This window comes from Euleptes europaea, chromosome 12, assembly GCF_029931775.1.
Source record: "Euleptes europaea isolate rEulEur1 chromosome 12, rEulEur1.hap1, whole genome shotgun sequence".
Taxonomy (NCBI): domain Eukaryota; kingdom Metazoa; phylum Chordata; class Lepidosauria; order Squamata; family Sphaerodactylidae; genus Euleptes; species Euleptes europaea.
Genome location: NC_079323.1, coordinates 2,981,221 through 2,997,585, shown reverse-complemented (window position 1 = coordinate 2,997,585; position 16,365 = coordinate 2,981,221). Strand labels below are relative to the sequence as shown.

Sequence of the window (16,365 nt, the reverse complement as noted above, 5' to 3'; positions counted from 1 at the left end):
TGAACTACATAAACAGGCTGGGACGTAGAATAACATCCTGAAATAAATAAAAACGCAGCAGAACACCTCAGAGTGTTTATTTTGTACAGATATTTTTCTTTCGCTCACACGACGTGTGCAGTATATACACACAAAATATGCAATATATCTTACACACACACTATACATACGTATACACACACACGTATACAGACTATTATTTTGATCTCGGTGCGCTTTTAAAAATGTATAGCTAGTTCTGAACTACATAAAGAGGCTGGGACGTAGAATAACATCCTGAAATAAATAAAAAAGCAGCAGAACGCCTCAGTGTCTTGGTTCTTGTGGGTTATCCGGGCTGTGTAACCGTGGTCTTGGTATTTTTCTTTTTTCTTTTCCAAGACCACAGTCACACAGCCCGGATAACCCACAAGAACCAACGAACTCTGACCGTGAAAGCCTTCGACAATACCTCAGTGTCTATTTTCTAAAGATATTTTTCTTTCGCTCACACGACATGTACAGTATATACACACAATATATGCAATATATCTCAAACATACAATATATATGTGTGTGTGTTTGTGTGTATGCATGTATACAGAGTATATTATATTGATCTGTGTGTGCTGTTAAAAATGTACATTTAGTTTTAAACTACATAAATAGGCTGGGACATAGAATAAAATGAAGAATAGGCTGGGACGTAGAATAACATCCGGAAATAAACTCAAAAAAGCAGCAGAACACCTCAAAGCGTTTATTTTGTAAAGATACTTTTCTTTCACACAATATATATGCATACAGGCTATATTATATTAATTAGTGAGTGGTTTTAAAAATGTATCTTCGGTTTTGAACTACAAAAACCACACTGCCAATAGGGTACGGAACAACATACTGAACTGAACTCAAAAAGCAGTAAAACACCTCAGAGTCTTTATTTTCTAAAGATTTGCTTCTTTTGCGCACACAATATATACAGTATATACACACACTATATACAATATATCTTCTTATACAATCAATATATCTTCTATATACAATATATCTTCTTACACACACACACACACACACATTTTCTAAAGATTTGCTTTTGCGCACACAATAAATACAGTATACACACACACTATATACAATATAACTTCTTATACAATCAATATATCTTCTATATACAATATATCTTCTTTCACATGCGCGCACACACACACATACATATACACAACAGACTATATAGGCTGGGACTATATAGAACAACATCCTGAAATAAACTCAAAAAGCAGCAAAAGCAGCAAAACACCTCAGAGTGTCTATTTCGTAGAGAAATTGTTCTTTTGCACACACAATATATATGTATACATACATACTATATTATATTAATCTGTGTGTGGTTTTAAAAATGTATATTCAATTTTAAACAATCTAAACCACGCTGCTAATAGGTTGGTGCATAGAATAGCATGCTGAAATAAATTCAAAAGCAGCAAAACCCCTCACGGTGTTTATTTTGTAATGTTTATTTCCCTTTATGCACACACATATATACATATATAATATATTATATTACTTTATCACCTTAACACATAATGGGACATCCGATTTCCCAAGGAGGATAAGCAAGGATTTAATGTTACTTGTGCAATGAAGATAGGGTTGCTAACCCCCAGATAGTAGCTGGAGATCTCCTGCTATTACAACTGATCTCCAGCCGATAGAGATCAGCTCACCTGGAGAAAATGGCCGCTTTGGCAATTGGACTCTATGGCACTGAAGTCCCAGCCCTCTGTAAACCCTGCCCTCCTCAGGCTCCGCCCCAAAAACCTCCCACTGTGGCGAAGAGGGACCTGGCAACCCTAAGTGAAGATGGGAAGGAGGATCGCCATTACAGCGCATGCATCCAACCATTTTTGTCCTCCAGCAGATGTCTCTGTTGCACCAAGGTAAACAGTGCGAGCTTGAATATTGATTCTTAAGTAAGCAGAAAGAGATGGCTGGAGATCAGATACGGATAGGGTTGCCAGCTATAGGTGGGGAAATACCTGGAGATTTTGGGGGCGGAGCCTGAGGAAGGCAGGGTTTGGGGAGAGGAGGGACTTCAGCAAGGTACACCGCCATAGAGTCCACCCTCCGAAGCAGCCATTTTCTCCAGGGGAACTGATCTTTGTCATCAGGAGATCAGTTGTAATAGCGGGAGATCTCCAGGCGCCACTTGTAGGTTGGTAGCCCTAGATACGGAGGATTAGTCACTCATCAACCCATTCATTTTAGTCAGTTGCTCTTATGCACAATCAGGATTGGTACAGCCTAAGTTTGTTAACCTGCAGGTGGGGCCTGGAGATCTCCTAGAATGACATCTGATCTCTGGGCTACAGAGAAAATGGTTGCTATAGAGTAGGGTTGCCAGCTCTGTTGGGAAATAACTGGAGATTTGGGAGGGGGGTGCTGGAGGTTGGGGATGGCGGGGTTTGTTGGGGGGACCTCAGCAGGGTATAACGCCAGAGACCACCCTTCAATGCAGCCATTTTCTCCAGAGGAGCTGATCTTGGTCACGGTGGTTACAGAGTAAGTCAATACAATCAACAGAATGGGACATTCAAGAAACAAGGAAATAGGATTTGAATTTGTAGAAATCTGGAACCGACCAGGAATCCGAAGACAGAACTGAAGCAAATTGTGTTAATACGATCCGTTAAATGATGCAAAAATCACAGTGGGAGCCTACTTAAAACATTTCTAGTGTTAAATACCATCTATGCAAATTAATCTATTCATTGGCCTCTTTTTACAGAGTATGTTACATTACCATGAAGAGGGAGGTGTTTGGACCAACAACACTACCCCATAATGGATTGCAATTTGTGCTCTGGAGCAATGTGCACCGCAGTGAAAAACTGTCTGACACCCTCTTCTGGATGCTGAGTTTTCATCGGTATATTTTATAATGTGACGTGAACCCTTTACACAAAATGGGTGTCCTGTGGACTTAAGTCTATCTAAAGCAAAAGTGGTATAGCCCTCGCTCTGCATTCAGGAGGTGAGTCTAATCCTTGACATCTCCTATTAAAAAGGTTTGATGGTCACAGGACCTCGGCCTGAGACCTCAGAGAGCCATTGTTGGTCAGGTTATTGGCTTAGATGGGCTACTGGATCAACCTGGATAGGGCCATTTCATATAGTCCACCAGGGGATGCCAAATTTCCATGCAGTGACCAACCTGTGCCTGGGCTATACCACAGACTGCAGGTGACGAGCTCTATGACTCAATAATCTTACTTCAAAAACCACTCCTCAAGGATACCATCCCTTCTCTCAGGTAGGCTTATTGCCTATATGTACAACTAGATTTGAGTCCAGTAGCACCTTAGAGACCAACAAGATTTTGGGGGTATAATCTTTGAGAGTCAAAGCTCTCTTCATCAGATACCCATATAAAGTTTTTTAATGCTTCTATTATGTATTTGTAGGAGCCCCGTGGCACAGAGTGGTAAGCTGCAGTATTGCAGTCCACAACTTTGCTCACGACCTGAGTTCGATCCCAATGAAAGTTGGTTTCAGGTAGCCTTCCATCCTTCCGAGGTCAGTAAAATGAGTACCCAGTTTGCTGGGGGTAAAGGGAAGATGACTGGGGAATGCAATGTCAAATCAGCCCGTAAACAAAGTCTACCTAGAAAATGGCGGGATGTGACATCACCCCATGGGTCAAGAATGACCCGGTGCTTGCACAGGGGACCTTTACCTTTTATTATGTATTTGTACAGGAATGTCTAGAAAATGTACTTCTTGCATGGACTGATTCATGCTCTGGTTGATGGTGGGGTGGGAGCACTTGTCAGGGTTGCTCTAGGCTGATCCTGCATTGAGCAGGGGGTTGGACTAGATGGCCTCCATGGCCCCTTCCAACTCTATGATTCTATGATTCTAAGTTGCTGAAGGCCTGGTGAAATTAAACTCTTGAAAGCTCATAGTCCCAAAAGGTGCTTCTGGACTCTAGTAGAACTAGTTGTTCTAATGCAGACCAACACAGCTATCCTCTGAAATTATCCTCTGAAATTATCTCAGTGGGAGACTCCACATTCAGCCACATGGAGTGGAAATCCATCAACCTCACCAAAGGTATCTGACAAAGGGAACTTTGACTCTTAAAAGATACCCTGATAATCTTTTTTATTTATTTATTTATTTATTTATTTATTTTCACTGTATAGAAAAGAAAAAGGTAGGGGAAAGGATATATATATATATAATTTTCATACAATAAAAAGAAGAATCCTGTTAATAAATAATATTCCTTGTAGGTTATCCGGGCTGTGTGACCGTGGTCTTGGTATTTTCTTTCCTGACGTTTCGCCAGCAGCTGTGGCAGGCATCTTCAGAGGAGTAACACTGTCCTGCCACAGCTGCTGGCGAAACGTCAGGAAAGAAAATACCAAGACCACGGTCACACAGCCCGGATAACCTACAAGAACCAATGAACTCTGACTGTGAAAGCCTTCGCCAAATAATATTCCATTTGTCATCTTCAGTCTTTGCCTCTGCCTGCCCTTTAAGGAGATGATGAACTTATCTAGTATTCCATTCACAATCTGGAGGCTTATTGTCCCCTGGTAAATCTCTACTAATTAGATTTCTATAGAGCCCGTTCTTCCTTCCCTGACCCAATTCGGTATTGTTTATTTATTCATTCATATCGTCATCTTATCTACCATAAACTCGCTTTAATAATGTAAAAAGATGCCCTGATAATCTTGTTGGTCTCAAGGAGCTACTGGACTCCAATCTAGTTGTTCTACTGCAGACCAATATGGCTACCATAGTGAAAATGCCAGTGTGTAGGACTCTTTCTATCCCCCAGGGGGGAGTGTTTCATCGTGGAAGTGCCCATCTCTGTGATCTCAAGTAGGACTTGCTGGAAAATGGTTTTACTGTTTCATCCAGAACTTGCCTGTCTGTTTCCTGGTCTATATCCTTATTTTTTTTAGTAATCCACATAGGGCAGGATTCCAAATTATTTATTTAATTTCCAGCTTTTCTCCCTTGTGGGGACCCAAAGCAGAGTTTCACATTATTCTCTACTCTTCCACCTTACCCTCAAGACAACAACCCTGTGAGGTAAGTTGGGCTGAGAGGGAGTTGCGGGCCCAAAGTTGCCTGGAGAACTTTCATGGCAGAATGGGTTTCGAAAGCAGTTGGCCCAGGCACTAGTCCAATGTTGTTACACCTACATCAGCTCCTTTACGTATATAAACATGTAAAAACAACCATTTTGGATCAGACTAATGGTCCATATCAGCCCTGACCTGGCTGGCCTAGGCTAGCTCGATCTCATCAGATCTCGGAAGGTAAGCAGGGTCAGTGCTGGTTAGTGCTTGGATAGGAGACCTCCAAGATAGTCCAGGGCTGCTACGCAGAGGTAGGCAATGGCAAACCACCTCTGTTAGTCTCTTGCCTTGAAAACCTCATGAGGAGTTGCCATAAGTCACCTGCCACCTGATAGCACTTTCCACCACCATGGTTCATCTAGTCCAGCACAGTGGCTAACTAGATGCCTTTGGAAGGCCTACAGGGAAGGCACAGAGACCAGAGCCCTCTCTTGTTGCCCTGAGGGGCAGCAATAAACATATAAACACCGTTGATAGAGATCTCCTTGAAATGAGCCAAAGAACCCAAGCTATTACAGAGAAATTTCTAAACTGCAATATGATGTGAAGGCAAGCTACATATTGTCCCTTGGGCAGCTCTTTCTGTTGCTGCAATTCTGCGATTATTGCAAAGAACACAAAGATAAGACCCATTATGACACACGTTGTTTTCCTCCAGAAATGCAACCAAACTATGTTGGTATCTCAGTTTTCAGTAGTCTCATTAATGACAACTATTTCTCATTATGTATTAAGCCTGCTCTTGGATAATGGTGAAAGGATCAGTGTTGGTAGGAAGGGCTGTGGCTCAGTGGCAGAGCATCTGCTTGGCATGCAGAAGGCCCCAGGTTCAATCCTTGGCATTTCCAGTTATGGATCATGTAGGACAGGGGTGTCAAACATAAGGCCCGGGGGCTAGATCCGGCCCCTTGAGAGCTCTTATCCAGCCCCTGAGGCAGCCACCCCCCACTCTCTTTTTATTTAAACATTTTTATTTTTCAAGCAAGTAAAACAAAACATACAAACAAAAATATTTTCTGGTAGGGTATGAGCTTTCGTGAGCCGCAGCTCACTTCTTCAGATACTGAAGATATCTGAAGAAGTGAGCTGTGGCTCACGAAAGCTCATACCCTACCAGAAAATACTTTTGTTAGTCTTTAAGGTGCTACTGGACTCTTGCCCTTTTTGACTACTGCAAACAGACTAACACGGCTACCCACTGTGAAAAAACATACAAACGTACACATCAAATTCTTAAACTATACTGGGATTCACTTTATAACTTCTATTCTAATATACCTTCTTTGAATTATGATATTTGCGTATCTGACAATACACTTCTTACTTAAATTCTTAAATTCTATTATTTTTATTAGTTAATAGCTATATAATCAAGAAATACTTTCCATTTTCCATTTAAAAAAATCAGAGGTTGATCTGTTATTCGCTAAAGATGTTAACTTAGCCATAGTTGCATATTCTGCCACTTTATCTGTCCATTCAGTTACATCTGGCCACCCCCCCACCCTCCCGGACACACTCTTGATCTGGGCTGGCGAGGCATGGCCCGGCCTGACCAAGTGACATTTATGTCATATCTGGCCCTCTTAACAATTGAGTTTCACACCCCTTATGTAGGAGGTGATGAGAAAGACCTCTCACCTGGGACCATGGAGAGCTCCTGCCAGGCTGAGTGGACAATATTGACCCAGGTAGAACAACCGTCTGTCTCAGTAGAAGGCGGCTTCATGTGTGTTCATGTGGATAGTTGTGCCCTCAAAGAGAAACATCAGAAGCAGGTCTGGCTTCAGGGTTTGGCTCAGTTGGGCATAATCACAACCCTGCTGAGACCATCTTTCTTGCAATGTTTCATCCAGCCATTCTCCAAAGCCAAAGAAAACAAGGCAGAGAAAAGAAAGAGATGAAAAAGGAAGGAAGAAAAAAAGGAAGAGAGAAAAAGAAGAGATTAAAAATAAAGGAAGCGAGAGAACAGAAGGAAGAGAGAAAGAAGAGATGAAAAGGAAGGAAGAAAGGGGAAGAATAAAAGGAAGACAGAAAAAGAAGAGATGAAAAAAGGAAGGAAGTGGAAGAAAAGAAAGAAGATAAAAAGAAGAGATGGAAAAGGAAGGAAGTGGAAGAAAAAAAAGAAAAAAAAGATGAAAGAGAAATAAAGGAAAGGAGAAAAGAAGGAAGAGGGAAAAGAAGAGACAAAAAGAATGGAAGAGTGGAAGTGGAAGAAAAGATGAAAAAGAAACCAAGTGAGAAAGGAAGGAAGGAAGTGGAAGAAAAGAAGGAAAAGAAAAGATGAAAAAAAGTGGGGGTGGGAAGAAGGAAAAGAGGAAAGGGAGAATTCCTAGGGAAGGAAGGGTTAAAGTGTTTCAGTCTTTGGCCCCTCCTGCTCCTTTGATTAAGAAAACTTAAGGGTGGGGGGAAAGATTTTAAAAGGCTGGTGTTCAAAAATCGCAATCTAGTTCTTTGCTTTCCCCAAAGGAGGCGTCTTTGAAGAGCGTTGGCATCATAGGCGGCTGCGGATTAGGCGCTTGTAGAGCATCAGTTCGCTTTCCCCTCTTGCATCTCTACAGGCTGACTCTGTAACCACCGCTTGGTGCTTTCTCTGCCCTTGAGAAATTCTTAGGCGAGAAAGTGCTCGGATTCTCCCCCTCCCCTCCTGTTATCCCATCTCGAACAGAAGAATGATCGCAGAAGTCAGAGAGATTATTCTTGGCCTGGGATTCTTGCTTCTTTCTTTGACTTCAGAAACAGATGCGACAGCCGGTAAGTAACCAGAATAGGAGGACCGAAAGGTGATGGGGAGTGAAGGGAAAAGGATACAGCCCGTTGATGGGAGGGAAGTGGAGAAAGGTAGACGTCTACCTTGTGTTAGAAGTAGCATTATTAGACTGCACCTGGCAGAAATAGAAAAATGGAAAACATTATCTTGTGGTTTTATATGGTACGGGTGAGATGGCAAAGAATGCCTCTTGAGCGCTGTCAAGTTACTTCTGTATACCTCTTCTGGAAGCCCCAAACTTATGGAAAGGAATACTCTTCCATTCATTTCACTAAGGGTGATGATGATGAAGAATTATTTTTTATATGCTGACCTCTACCACTTAAGGAAGAATCAAACCGGCTTACAATCCCCTCCCCCTCCCCATTACAGACACCCTGTGAGGTAGGTGGGGCTGAGAGAGCTCTAAGAGAGCTGTGACTAGCCCAAGGTCATCCAGCTGGCTTCATGTTTAGGGGTGGGGAAACCAACCCAGTTCTCCAGATTAGTGTCTGCCACTCATGTGGAGGAGTGGGGGAACCAATCCGGTTCACCAGGTTAGCATCCATTGCCCATATGGAGGAGTGGGGAATCAAACCCGGTTCTCCAGATGAGACTTCACCGCTCCAAACCAACACTCTTAACCACGACACCATGCTGGCTGGATGCCACTGGAGATCTGGGTGGATTGTGCTGTAAATGAACAAGATGCATTTCAGTCCATTACTCATCGTTATGATGGATCTGTATCAAACATGTCAGCATTTATAACTGTGGATTTGTGGGAAGGGAATTGGGGTTCAAGGTTTTGCTCTGCTCTCTCTGTATTTTGGGGCAGGGGGTAATAACCTTGGGCATATCCAGCTCTTTCCTTCAAACTCAGCTCCCCAGGGTTGGTTCTCCAGCCCAAGTGACTAGAAAGGGTGCCCAAGTTCCACAGGGGTTCAGCTCACTCTCAGCCATCAGTGGCACTCAAGGTGATTGGCATCTCCAAGGTGGCGTAGTGGTCAAGAGGGACAGACTCTAATCTGGAGAACCAGGTTTGATTCCCCACTCCTCCACATGAGCGGTGGACTCTAATATGGAGGACCAGATTTGATTCCCCTCTCCTCCACCTGGTCCTTCCAACTGGAGATGCCGGGGACTGAACATGAGACCTTCTGCATGCCAAGCAGAGGCTCTGCCACTGAGCCATGGCCCCACCCCCAAATGAAGCTGCCTTATATTGAATCTGACCATTGGTCCATCAAGGTCAATATTGTCTACTCTGACTGGCAGTGGCTTTCCAGGATCTCAGGCAGAGAGGTCTTTCACATCACCTACTGCCTGGTCCTTTTTTCCACTGGAGACGCTGGGGATTGAACCTGAGACATTCTGCATGCCAAGCAGATTCTCTACCACTGAGCCACAGCTTCTCCCCAAAGGGTGATGCTATTGAGAGGAGGAAGGAGGATAATTCATCTTCTACATGCCAAAAGGAGGCGGGTCCTTTCATTCCTAATAATGCCCTTCTCATTTTACGCATGGGTGTATGTGTGTGAAAGGGAGTCCTGGTAGGGTTGCCTGCTTCGAGTTGGGAAATAACCAGAGATTTTGGGGGTGGAGCCTGAGGAGAATGGGATTTGGGGAGGGGAGGGACTTCAATGGGGTATAATGCCATGGAGCCCACTTTCCAAAGCGGCCATTTTCTCCAGGTGAACTGATCTGTCGCCTGGAGATCAGTTGTAATAGTTGTAATCTCCAGCCACCACAAAGAGGTTGACAACTCTAAGTCCTGGTGACTTGCCCAAACCTAGCCCAGTTCTTAGGGTTGCCAGCTCCAGATTGGGAAATATCTGGAGATTTTGGGGGCGGAACCTGAGGAGGGCAGGGTTTGGGGAGGGGAGGGACTTCAATGCCCTACAGTCCTATTGCCAAAGCGGCTGTTTTCTCCAGGAGAACTGATCTCTGTCACCTGGAGATCAGTTGTAATAGTGGGAGATCTCCAGCCACCACCTGGAGGTTGACAACCCTATCAGTTCTCTTTGAACCAAAGGCCAAATTTGAGACAAAAACCTCAGCTGAAGATCCTAGAGAGATGCCTTGTGTAGTTCCACCCTTCAAGCCAATTGACTCCCATGGACTTAGAAAGATGTAATGGCGATGCAAATGACCCTGGAAGAGTTTTGTCATGTTGGTAGGGTTACCAACCTCCAGGTACTAGCTGAAGATCTATGCTAGTTTCAAAACAGTTATTCTGGAGTCCCCTCTAGTTATTGTTTGAAATCCTCATTCTGGAGTCTCCTGCTCACCACAATTTAGGAAGATTTGCTCCCTTCCCTTATCTAAGGGCCTCAATTCCCTCCCATTGAGCAAGTGGGAGTTACCAGATGTGCAGCCCAATATTGTACATACTTATTCAAAAGTAAATTCCACTGAATTCAATGGGGTGTGCTCTTCATCAGTGTGCTTGGGTGTGCAACCTTAAAGGTGAGATGTTGCGATAATCACGACATGGCTTTCAATAAAATTAACTGGTCAGAAAAAAATTTTTGACTTGAATTCTTGCTCACACATTGGCTTCCTGTGGTTTACTGTGTTCCCCCCTTTGATCCTCCCCCTGGCATATTGCTCCTCCAGGAAATCATAGTGCAATATAGCTTTTTGTGAGCTGTTGTGATTTGGGTTGTGGTTGTGATGTAGTGATAATGCAGATGGTATTGCCTAACAACATGTCTGTGTGTGTTGATGGCTTTCCATCCTTTTTCACTTTCCATCCTTTTTCAGTCTTCTAGGTTTTCACCATTCCAGTTCTAGGCCGCAGTAGTTCTCGGCTGGGTGGTATCAGCTTGTCCTCTGCCAATCCAGGACCAGTAGATGTTAGCTTTGATTGTCAGCTGCACCTGTAGAAACAGATGTATGCCCCAGCCTTCCTCTGGAGCAACTCAGAAATCTGGGATGCAGGAAGGAGTTCTGGAAAACAGGGGATGTCCTAAATAAAACACATTTTTGCACCCTGAGCTGGATGGCCCAGGCTAGACTGATCTTGTCAGATCTCAGAAACTAAGCAGGGTTATCCCCAGTTAATATTTGGATGGGAGACCACCAAGGAAGTCTAGGGTTGCTATACAGAGGCAGACAGTGTCAAACCACCTCTGAATGTCCCTTGCCTTGACTTGAATGGGCCAGGCTAGCCTGCTGTCCTTAGATCTCAGAAGCTAAGCAGGGTCAGCCCTGGTTAGTACTTGGATGGGAGACCAACAAGGCAGTCCAGAGTTGCTAGTCCAGAGTAGAGGCAGGCAATGGCAAACCCCCTCTGAACGTCTCTTGCCTTGGAAACCCTACAGGGTCGCCCTAGGTTGGCTATGACTTGATGGTATTTTCCACTACCACTATACATTTTGTACTATGGTCAAATTAATCTCGTTCAGCCTCCAATGAACCCACCAGGATTCCTGGTACCCCCAACCAGATTTCTAGAAATTACTGTGTACTGTATTTATGTATTTATAGTCTGCCTTCCTCGGTGAGACTCAAGGCAAATTACATAGGATAAATCAGTGCAATCAATAGGATGAAACATCAGATAAGCAATGTACTAGGATTAGGATTACAGAAATCTGAAACAAGCATAGAATATTAGACCTGCAGATACAATGCAGAAAAAATGATATTATATCATACAGTGTGGAAAAATCCTATTACATCAGAAAATAATGCAAGGATGGTTTGTGTGTGTGTGGTGACAGAGGATGCATCCATCCACATGTTGTCAACTAGCCCTATCATTCCACCGTCGCCATCTATTGAACTGGATTCGCTTGTCCACACAGGAACATCCGGTTGTGAATTATTGCTATAGCACAACGTTAGGGCTGCCTGTATCCAGTGACGTGTGGATACAGCCAAAATCAGGCCATTGATCAATCTAGCCTCTTCTATCTGTGATTTCAAGGTCTCAGAAAGGCAGGCAAAGATCTTTCTGAAAGCCTGAGATCTTGAAGATGCTAGGGTTGGAATCTGGGACTTCCTGGGTACAGTGCTGGTGCTTTTGAAGCCTGGGGAGGGGAGAGACCTCAGCGGGGTATAATGCCATAGAGTCTACCCTCCAAAGCAGCCGTTTCTCCCAGGAGAACTGATCTCTGTAGTCTTGAGATCAGTTGTAATACGCGGAGATCTCCTGGCCACACCTGGAGCTGGCAACCCTGATGGGACAGGTGGGTATTGTCTCCAGGACGCGTGCCACTCCCAGCCATGTCTGAGCCAAAGTCCAGCACCTCAGGAACTTAGTTTGGACCTGGTAGGTGTGGGCCCAGCAAGAAGCAACTGGTGAACCTTGCTTGGGTGGTAGGGTTGCCAGGTCCCTCTTCACCACCAGCGGGAGGTTTTTAGGGGGGAGCCTGAGGAGGGCGGGGTTTGGGGAAGGGAGGGACTTCAATGCCATAGAGTCCAATTGCCAAAGCGGCAATTTTCCCCAGGTGAACTGATCTCTATCGGCTGGAAATCAGTTGTAATAGCAGGAGATCTCCTGGAGGTTGGCAACCCCATTGGGTGGACAAAATCATTTAAAGATGCCCTGGAGAACCTACTTCTTCAGAGCCCTCAGCTGAGCCCCAGCAGCTATCTTATTACAAATTCATCCTTAATTGCAAAAGAGAATTCTCCCTGCCCTACTTACTTATTGGCAGACAATGTTGTGTTCAGATCTGGCACTTCTTCGGTTTGCATTGAGCGGCCAGATAACACAGGCTCTGCCAGGCGCTGGAACACATATAAATGCTTAAGTTTTGCATAAACTTGTTCCGTTGGCATGCAGCGTCCTCCGCCTGATAGATCCATCCTTGAAGAATCTAGTCAAGCTCTGGCTGAGCCATAGGTAGGGTTGCCATCCTCCAGCTGGTGGCTGGAGTGAAGATCTCCTGGGATTACTACTGATCTCCAGGCGACAAAGATCAGTTCACCTTAGGGTTGCCAACCTCCAGGTGGTGGCTGGCGATTTCCTGCTTTTACAACTGATCTCCAGCCGATAGAGATCAGATACCCTGGAGAAAATGGCCACTTTGGCAACTGGATTCGATGGCATTGAAGTCGCTCCCCTCCCCAAACCCCGCTTTCCTCAGGCTCTGCCCCAAAAATCTCCCAACCAGGAGCTGGCAACCCTAGTTCACCTGGAGGAAATGGCTTCTTTGGAAGGTGGACTCTATGGCACTATATCCCATTGAAGTAACTCCCCTCTCCAAATCCCAACTCATAAGGTTCCCACCCCCCAAATCTCCAGATATTTCCCAACCTGGAGCTGGCAAGCCTAGCCATAGGGCTGCTAATAGGGCTAGCCAGCAGGGCAGTCTCCAGGTGTGACCTGGGGATCCCCTGGAATTACAGTTCATCTCCAGACTACAGAGATCAGTTCCCCTGGATAAAATGGCTGCTTTGGAGGGTGGACTCTATGGCATTGTTGCCCACTGAGGTCCCTGTCCTCCCAAGGCTCCACCCCCAAATCTCCAGGAGCTCCCCAACCAGGATCTGGCATCCCTAAACCCCATCCCCCACTAGTGGCCCTGGAGGACCTGGCAAACCTGTCTGCCAACCTCTAGGTAGGCCATAGAGATCTTCTGAAATTACCAATCTCCATACTACCGAGATAAGTTCCCCTGGAGATAAATGACAGCTTCAAATGGGAGACTCTATGGTATATAGGGTTACCAACCTCCAGGTACTAGCTGAAGATCTCCTGCTATTACAACTGATCTTCAGCCTATAGAGATCAGTTCCCTTGGAGAAAATGGCTGCTTTGGCAATTTATGGCATTCAAGTCCCTCCCCAAACCCCACCCTCCTCAGGCTCTGCCCCCAAAACCTCCCACCGGTAGCGAAGAGGGACCTGGCAACCCTAATGGTATACCATAGATTTTTGGTGAAACCCCTCCCCAAATTCCCACCTTCAACGCCCCTGCCCCCAAACCACCAGGAATTTTCAGGCCAGATGGGATCAGCAAGATTTTTGAGCATCCGTGGTCTTGGAAAAACCCAACGCAAATCTGTTTGGCTGGTGTTCAGATTGTTCAGTGTGACTGAAACAGACTTGGCGATCAGCTCACATCTGATTGTCACAGTCGAACGTTGGAAGCTTGTCTGCTGAACACATCCACAGCAAAATTCAGGGCAAGCCTATTTACCGTGCTAATACAAACAGCCAGTTTTTTGGCAATAGCAGAAAGTGCCCTTTTAACATTTTGGATGGGCTGGACAAGTTGCCAGACCTCATTGAAGCAGCTTGTTCGCACCTTGTTTACTTCTATTACTCGGGGCCCACAGCGTGTAGAACAAGCGTACCTGTTTTCTGGGGACAGATGTTTGAGGGCAGGGCATCCCCTGAGAGGAAACAGGTGTTTTCCTGAAGATAAACAGGAGCCGAGCATGTCTTTCCAACCGCCGTAGGGGAGCTCTCTCACTGATTCACCCGCTCTCTTTCCAGAAAGGAAGGGAGGCATGGGGCTTGGCAGGAGCCGTCTGGCTTCAGTTTTACTTGGTTTACTTTTCTCACCACAATCCTTGTCATGAGCCACTAGGGTTGCCTCTACACCACCAGCGGGAGGTTTTTGGGGCAGAGCCAGAGGAGGGTGGGGTTTGGGGAGGTGAGGGACTTGAATGCCACAGAGTCCTATTGCCAAAGCAGCCATTTTCTCCAGGGGAACTGTCGGCTGGAGATCAGTTGTAATAGCAGGAGATCTCCAGCTAGTACCTGGAGGTTGAGCAATCAAAATATACACCACCACACTATTACACACAGTCAGGAACTTAGTATGGAGTCGGCTAGTTAATTTCAAGTCAATCACAGACACAAAGTAATCCAGAACTTGACAATTGATCACATAGGTGCAAAAGTGCAAATGTGCAGTGAAAGACTTACAACGTACAATTCTATATACAATCCTATGTTCTCAATCCTATAAGGTAACAGTCTCCACAATTTTCTCTTGGGTAATCTTCACAAAGGTAACTGGAGAGCAAAATTCAAAAAGTCCCGTGAGGGTAAGGTTTCAATAGTATTTCTAGAAGAATGAAGAGGGGGACGATCGTTTCAGTTCTTCTTCAGCCCCTTTTCAGTTTAATTCAATTGTATATGTTCACAACTTATCTCCAATTTTCTATTCAGGATAAAGCTGCAGCCACGTACTGTATATATTTTCAAAGTTCCCACTCAGGGTGTATCATTTCACATACGTGGTTGCTCAGATGCTGTTATCTGTTCCCAAAGGGATACAAAGTGCTACTCCAGTTACCTTTGTGAAGATTACTCAAGAGAAAATTGTGGAGATTGTTACCTTATAGGATTGAGAACATAGGATTGTATATAGAATTGTATGTTGTAAGTCTTTCACTGCACATTTGCACTTTTGCACCTATGTGATAAATTGTCAAGTTCTGCATTACTTTGTGTCTGCGATTGACTTGAAATTAACTGTGTGTGTGTGTGTAAAGTGCCGTCAAGTCGCAGCCGACTTATGGCGACCCCTTTTGGGGTTTTCATGGCAAGAGACTAACAGAGGTGGTTTGCCAGTGCCTTCCTCTGCACAGCAACCCTGGTATTCCTTGGTGGTCTCCCATCCAAATACTAAGCAGGGCTGACCCTGCTTAGCTTCTGAGATCTGACGAGATCAGGCTAGCCTGGGCCATCCAGGTCAGGGCTGAAATTAACTAGCCGACTCCATACTAAGTACCTGGAGGTTGGCAACTCTATGGGCCACTAAGGCTTTTTAATTTACCAGACTAGCCCTATCTTGTCAGATCTTGGAAGCTAAGCAGGGTTGACCCAGGTTAGTATTTGGATGGGAGACCACCAAGGAAGTCCAGGGTCATGAGACAGAGGCAGGCAATGGCAAACCGCCTGCATTCATCTCTCCCTGTTTGCAGAGGTGGGATTTCACTTTTGGAATGCCCTTCCCCTGGAGTCTATCCCAATGTCTATACCCTGCTCTCTTTTAGAGGCCAGGCTTCAACATTTCTTTCCACTCAGGCTTGTAACTGAGAGGTTTGTTTTGCTTCTAGTCTGAGGCTTCTCTTACAAGGCTGCTAATTTATGCTCTGAGTTTTTAATGGCAGGGTTTCTTTTAATGGTCTATTAATTTTAATTTTATTTATTTATTTATTGTTTACATTTATATCCCACCCTCATTCCCGGCAAGCTGGGCTCAGGGTGGCGTGTCCTGTTTTATCATTTTTATCATGCTTTACTTTGTGATCTTCATCTGGAGAGGCTGCGTATTCATTTTCTAAACAAACGAATAAATAACGCTCCTGTGTTTTATTTTCAGATCTGGATCTCTTCTGTTTGTTTAATGGGCAAAGGTACAACCCAGGAGACAGTTGGCATCCGTACCTGGAACCCCACGGGGTGATGTACTGCATCAAATGCACCTGTTTTGAGGTATCGCTTGAAGTCAGCGGTGTGGTGGCTACCGCTAACCCCATCTCTGCAACTAGGGATTGCCATGTGTAA

General features: G+C 44.8%; 1 protein-coding gene across 1 annotated transcript in view; it reads left to right on the top strand.

The window, feature by feature from the left end:
* The first annotated feature begins 7,810 nt into the window (after window positions 1–7,810).
* CHRDL2 (chordin like 2) overlaps window positions 7,811–16,365 on the top strand; it is a 30,007-nt gene continuing 21,452 nt past the window's right edge. Inside the window, exons 1-2 of the mRNA XM_056858656.1 lie at window positions 7,811–7,892; window positions 16,181–16,293. Coding sequence (XP_056714634.1) covers window positions 7,811–7,892; window positions 16,181–16,293 — 195 coding nt within the window. The remainder of the gene's footprint in view (window positions 7,893–16,180; window positions 16,294–16,365) is intronic.